The sequence below is a fragment of the Piliocolobus tephrosceles genome, unplaced genomic scaffold, assembly GCF_002776525.5.
Source record: "Piliocolobus tephrosceles isolate RC106 unplaced genomic scaffold, ASM277652v3 unscaffolded_16618, whole genome shotgun sequence".
NCBI lineage: Eukaryota > Metazoa > Chordata > Mammalia > Primates > Cercopithecidae > Piliocolobus > Piliocolobus tephrosceles.
Genome location: NW_022298330.1, coordinates 1,111 through 7,317, shown reverse-complemented (window position 1 = coordinate 7,317; position 6,207 = coordinate 1,111). Strand labels below are relative to the sequence as shown.

The following is a 6,207-nucleotide window of genomic DNA, read 5'->3' as shown; positions in this document are numbered from 1 at the left end:
GGCTAATTTTTTGTATTTTTGGTAGAGACAGGGTTTCACTGTGTTAGCCAGGATGGTCTCGAACTCCTGACCTCGTGATCCACCTGCCTCAGCCTCCCAAAGTGCTGGGATTACAGGCATGAACCACTGTGCCCGGCCCAAAGTCTAAATTTAAGCAAAGGAAGGAAGGAAAGAAAGGAAGGAAGGAAGCCTTTGGCTTCCTATTGAGGAGAGGGAGGGGGTGGGTGGAGCAGGAAGAGGCCTGGCTGGGCCTTCTCCTTCCCTGGCTGCCCTGGTGGGCACATGGGCATATGGGCAGTCTCGGGCAACAGGCTCCCCCACCCCAGATGGAGTTCGGCAGAGATATGATCAATACCCTGCCTGGGATGCCCCGCTACCTCCTGCATGCAAGGTCAGGGGGTGGGCCAAGCCAAGCAGGGAGCTCCCACTTGGGCAGTGGGCGGATACATAGGTCTCAAGAGACTGCTGGGCGCTTCAGGTTCCCCTACCCCCGCCAAGACAGTGGTGCCAGGTGCCACCTGCTGGCTGCGGAGAGCAGGGAGGGGGCACACTCAGAGCTGCGGGAAGCCAGTTGGGAATCCTGCATCACTCGGCTGCGATGGCGAGAGATGGGGCTGGGTTGGGGCTGGAGAGGCCGAGACGCAGGCAGGGAAGGCAAGAACGCAGGAGACACAGGCCACAGTGGTTCCAGATCAGGAAGTTTTATTGCTGACATGCAGGAAGAGTCCCCATGTAGTACAAAAATATGTCTTTATACAAACTTTTTTGTGACTTTTTCCGTTTCTTTACAATAGGACTTCTCTCAGTGTGTGACACCCAGTGAGGGCTGGCCCATCCTCCTCTCCTTTGCTTCACCAGAAATGTAATCAGACACATGGCTTGACCGTGGAAGGGCCCAGTCTGTCTGGCAGGGCTTTGCAGACCCGGCGGCTATTGCTTTGAAAAGGAGGAGAAAGACCACGCACGGGCAGCAGCCTGGAGGGGCTGGGTGGGCTGCTGAGCTGGGGCTCCGCTGCAACGGGCCCTGGCCCAGCTTCAGGCCCTCACAGGAGGACAGTCAAGGGCCGGGAGCCCTAGGCCAGACTGCATTTCCGCTCCCGCAGGAGACTTTTATGAAATAAATATAGAAAAGAGGGCATCTGCCAGCCCCACAGCACAAGACCCTGGCCCTCAGTGCTGGACAGCTGAGACAGACGCAGGCTTGCTGCTCAGGGGGAGTAAGTGCTGGGCTCCAGTGGGCTCCCACAGGCCCACTGAGGCAGAGGCATGAGGCGCCCAAGTGCTGGATGGGGCATGGGGAGAAAGGGGCGTGGGCAGCCCTGCTACTGCTGGCAAGAGGTGGCCCCATTTTTTCCAGATGGGGAAACTGAGGCACAAGGAGGTTTGGGAACTTGCCCAAGGTCACTCACAGTGAGTCAGCTTTTTAGGGGGAGGAGAGCAGCTCACACTCTGGGAAACACAGTCACCTCCCCACTGGGGAGCAGGGCCAGGCAGGAGGGGCCTCAGGGCCCATGACTGGAGGGGACCCTCAGCCTCTCTGAGGACATATGGGGGGTAGGCCTCTGGGGAAGGGTCTTTGCTTGGCATCAGGCAGGGCCAAGTCCAGTGAGGGCAAGGGGAGGGGGCATTCTGGTGAGAACAGCATTTCTGGCAAGACGGGCATCCACTTCAAAATCTCGGCTCAAAAGGGCAGCAGGGCTGTTCTCAAGCCAGGCAGGCTCCCCCAATCCCTGTGATTCTCCCAGGCCCCACCGCCCATGGAGGACCCTTGCTAGGGTCTACTGGGAGAGACACCACATCTATTATGAGGCAAGGGCACAGGAGATGTCCCCACCATCCTCTAGACCCAAGAGTAGGGTAGGGGAGCATACCGGCAGGCCCCCCACTCACAGCCAGGCCTGCAGCCCAACCCCTGGGCCCCTTTGCATCAGGAGTCCACGTGAGCTTGGTACCACAGGGAAGGACGGAGAAGGGAACAGGTTAACGCGCGTGTACAGCACCTCAGAGAAGCCACTGAGACGGGAGAGAAAGAGCCAGGTCTAGAAAGGCCTCCCATCACCGGCAGCAGAGAGGGACTGGTGGGCTGAAAGGGGACGGGGCCAGCAGGAGGGGCTTCCCTGCCTGGGGGTGAGGAGGGAGCCCGCGTGTGGGCTGTGGACTCCTTGCTGTCCAGCCAGGCTGGGGGCAGGGAGTGGCCATGGGCTGCGCCACCTAGAGATGGGAGAGAAGTTGGTACGGTAAAAAAATAAATATATTTGAGTTCGGCTTAAGATGAGGTGAAGGTTTTCCAAAGCTTGGACTGAGGGGCCTGGGTCAGAAGGAGAAGGATGGAAAGAGGCTGTGGCAGGGACCTGGGAGAGCAGGGAGAAGGGGACGCTCGCTCTGGGGCACGCAGCGAGCTGCACTTTCAGCTTACTTGGACTGTGGGGAGCAGCGCCCCAGGTCAGGTGGTGGCCGCTGGGGACGTCCCTGGGGCGGGGTGAGTGGGCTCCCTCCTCCTCCCTCTTGCTCAGTCCAGAGACAGCATGGTTAAAGAGACAGAGGTAGATTAAAACATCATGATTAAAAGCAGATTAGTTATCTAGGCTTCTCAGATTTAAAAACCAAACAATCGAGCAATCATCCCAAAAGGTAGCTTCGTGGTACCTCTGCTGACCCCACATGTGACCTGGGCTGTCCCTGTCCCTGCCCTGTCCCTGTTGCGGCCCGGGAGAGTCCAGCACTACAGGGCCCAGCCCTGACAGCCATGCCCTTGGCTGGGGCTGGAAGAGGTGGCAGCAGTGCTGGTGGCCCTGGCTGAGGCTGTTACTTCCGCAGGTAGCGCTGCGCCAGGAGGGCCGTGTCCAAGGAGGTCATGGGCTGTGCGTCGTGGCCCAGCCGTCGCACCGGAGGTGCACTGCCGAACTGCCGCTTGGGCACCCAGCTCCGGGCGTCGTGGATGGAGCTCTTCTCCTCGGCCAGCAGCAGCTGCTGCCGCATGTAGTTCTCAAACTCATACTGGGAGCACTCCTCCGTCACCTTCGCCTTTGAGGCCGGGAGAGAGGGAGGGAACAAGACAAAGATAAACCCAGATGAAGGCAGCGTGGCGGAGGGCGGGCATGAGTGCTGGCAGCCTGGCTGCTGCAGTCACCCTTCCAGGCACCACAGCCTCAGGCCTCAAGGCAGAGGGCGGGAGTGGCGCTGAGGGCAGGTCCCTGACACCCTCCAGCCAACCAGCACTCGCCTTGCAGGCCACCTTGCGGATCTGGGACTGACGCAGACTCACGCTTCCTAACTCACTGGCTGCGTGAGAGGTCACTTTACCTCAGAAGCCTCAGCTGTCTGGCCCCTCACAAAGGTTCTCTGAGCCCTGAGGCGGCCAACGCGTGTCAAGAGGTACGAGCGAGCCCTGGGCTAGGGGCTCAGCACCTGGGGGAGCCACATACACGGGGCCCCATGCTGAGTCCCTGGGGTGGTCCAGGCAGATGGTAACAGAAGCTGAAGTGGTGTCCCCATGCCAGTCACCACAGAGGACAGCAGGGCTTCAGGATCAGACTTAGGTTCAAGGCTCAGTTCCACTACTTCTAAGCTGTGTGGCTTTCGGAAAGTCCTTACCTCTCTAACCCTCAGTTTCCTTTCTGTAACATGGGGCTAAGAACACAGGCCACGCAGGCCCACATTGAGGGCTGAACGAGGTGCCCTCGGGGTAGGCACTCACTGCAGGCTAGTGATGATCATTTTAGCCAAACAGCTAAAGGGTGGAAGCTGGAGGTGGGCAGGGATTGGAACTCTCTATCCTCGGGGGCCAGGAGGCTCTGGGAGGCTCTCCCAGGCACGGCCCCTCCTGGTCCTACCTACACGCTGCTCACTGTAGAGCTCCAACGTGGGCCAGGGAGGGAAGGTCCTTCCAATATCCAGGGCCCAGCAATGCTGTTGCTTGGCCAAGTCCTGCCCTCCAGGGGGCACCCTAAGACCACCTGCCCCCTGCTGCCTGGTGCCAAGTCTCTGCCCCCACCCTAGGCCCAACACTTTCTCCAGTGCAGGGAATGGGGAGGAAAGAAACAGGGAGAACATGAATCATCTGAAAAATGAAAAGCAGGAAGGGTGAGAGAGAACTCTGACTCAGAGGGGCAGAGAAATGTGATGTGGGCAGCAGGAGGAAGTTGAGAGGGCTGGCCTGGGCCACTCAGGCACTGGCTCCAGCTCGGCTGCCCCACAGGCCTCTCTGGCCAAAGATCTCCAGCTACACCAAGCCCAAGGCAGGCCCCAGGCAGCTCAGGCTGAGGACTGAAGTCTCCCTTTCCCACCCCAAGGCTGGGCAAGAAGACCAAGGAAACCCTGCGGACGGCGGAGAGCTGCCACCTCTGCCGTTGCCCTGCCTGCCCCCAGAAGCCCGTCCCTTGGGGCTGGGTGACGGCCCATCTGCCCTCCCCGACTCACCTCCTGGGAGCTATCCACGTTGCTCACTTGGTCATCGATGTCAGGAACGACTTGCAAAGGCCCACTCAGAGATGACAGAGACTGCCTGCAGGGAGGCAGACAGCTCAGGCCGGCCGCAGAGAGACCAGGTCCACTGATCCCAGACTTAGCTGGAGTCAGACACACCTGGGTTGTGTTCCTGCCATGAGACTGTTTCTCTGAGCCTCAGTTTTCTTATCCATAAAAGGGGACAATCTCTCCTTTACAGGTGGTGAGAATTCAGTGAGGCAATGCCCATCCCCCACTGGCATGGCCTGGGCAGCTATGGCAGCCCTTCAGCTCTGCCTATGCCTTCCCGATCTTGCCCATGCAGAGAATCTGGAAATCAGACTCTTAACTGGCAGAGAAGCAGGCTGACTGCAGGCTGCTTTTTCTGGGTAGGATGGGCAGAGGCCCTGAGGACGCAGCCTTGTGCCCGGTCCAGTGCCCGTCCACTTACCATGATGCAATGATGGCACTGAGGGCCTCCAGGACATCGGCAGCAGCCAGGCGCTGCTGGGGGTCAAGGACCAGCAGCTTCCGGATGAGACATACGGTGTTCTCAGAAACCCGGCCATCCCTGAGGCAGGGAGTTGGGAAGGAGGGCTCAGTGGGTGGTGCTGGGTCTGTGGCCAGGATGCCCAGGCTCACTGTGCCATTTCCCTGCCTTGAGCCCATCAGGCTGGCCGCCCCCCGCCCCCCGGGCGGCAGGACTCACTCAGGGATGGTGTACTCAGCAGCCTTGATCTTGCGGAAGAGCTCCTGCGGGATGCTGTCGTAGAAGGGGAACTGGCCATACAGCATGGTGAAGAGCACCACGCCCAGGGCCCACATGTCGCTGGGCTTGCCACGGTACGGCCGGCCTGTGGGCACACACACCACACTCAGCCTTCAGGCTGCAGCACCGCCACGGCTCACCAGCCTGGAACCCCACCCGGGGCCCTCCACCTGCCGCCCTCACTTCCGGTCCCCCCCGAGCCGTCCTCTGAGCTCCTGTCTGTGCTCCCCACTCCCCTGTTCCTCAGGATGCACCTCTCCTGACCCCCGAGGAGAGGCTCACTCTGCACCTGCTCACAGCACCTGCCCTGCCCGGCCAGACGGCAAGCCCCTGGGAGCCAGGCCTGGGTCTGCAGCCCCAGCACAGCAGCTCACAAGCAGGGGTTCAAGAACGTTGGCACAGCAGGTAACTAGCTGGCTCCAGATGAGCCAGCCACTCCGCCTGTCACCGTCCCCACACCCTGCTGCCTCCTTCACGACCCGGATGACCACTTGCAGAGTCCCCTCCTTTGTCTACTTGTGACTCCCCGTCTGCCCTCTAGAAGGGAAGTTCTCAGGTGCAGGTGCCTCCCTGCAGTGTTCACTGCTGAGCCCCAGTGCCCAGCATGGACCCAAGTATTTGCCAAATGAAGGATGTCCACCTAATTAACATCTCTGTGAGAGTTTCCTCATCTGTAAAGCAAAAAGGAGCAGACATCTAACTGAGCACCCACTTTAGGACAGCACTGGAAGAAACTTTTTTTTTTGAGACGGAGTCTCGCTCTGTCGCCCAGGCTGGAGTGCAGTGGCCGGATCTCAGCTCACCGCAAGCTCCGCCTCCCGGGTTTACGCCATTCTCCTGCCTCAGCCTCCCAAGTAGCTGGGACTACAGGCGCCCGCCACCTTGCCCGGCTAGTTTCTTGTATTTTTTAGTAGAGACGGGGTTTCACCGTGTTAGCCAGGATGGTCTCGATCTCCTGACCTCGTGATCCACCTGTCTCGGCCTCCCAAAGT

General features: G+C 59.8%; 1 protein-coding gene across 1 annotated transcript; it reads right to left on the bottom strand.

The window, feature by feature from the left end:
• Positions 1–681: 681 nt before the first annotated feature.
• Positions 682–5,368, bottom strand: LOC113220924 (serine/threonine-protein kinase 40). Its single transcript, XM_026450275.2, has 4 exons — positions 5,156–5,368; positions 4,898–5,017; positions 4,420–4,504; positions 682–3,024 (listed from the first exon to the last, which is right to left on the bottom strand). The coding sequence occupies exons 1-4, from the start codon at positions 5,269–5,271 to the stop codon at positions 2,806–2,808; spliced, it is 540 nt and encodes a 179-aa protein (XP_026306060.1). The 5' UTR covers positions 5,272–5,368; the 3' UTR covers positions 682–2,805.
• Positions 5,369–6,207: the final 839 nt, after the last annotated feature.

Bases quoted from the DNA above. Each gene is read 5' to 3' on its own strand.
- LOC113220924 (XM_026450275.2), bottom strand. From the start codon at position 5,271: ATGTGGGCCCTGGGCGTGGTGCTCTTCACCATGCTGTATGGCCAGTTC. The intron at 5,018-5,155 runs GTGAGTCCTGCC...TCCCTGCCTCAG, and splicing joins GCTGAGTACACCATCCCTGA to GGATGGCCGGGTTTCTGAGA. The intron at 3,025-4,419 runs GTGAGTCGGGGA...CCGGCCTCAAAG, and splicing joins ACGTGGATAGCTCCCAGGAG to GCGAAGGTGACGGAGGAGTG.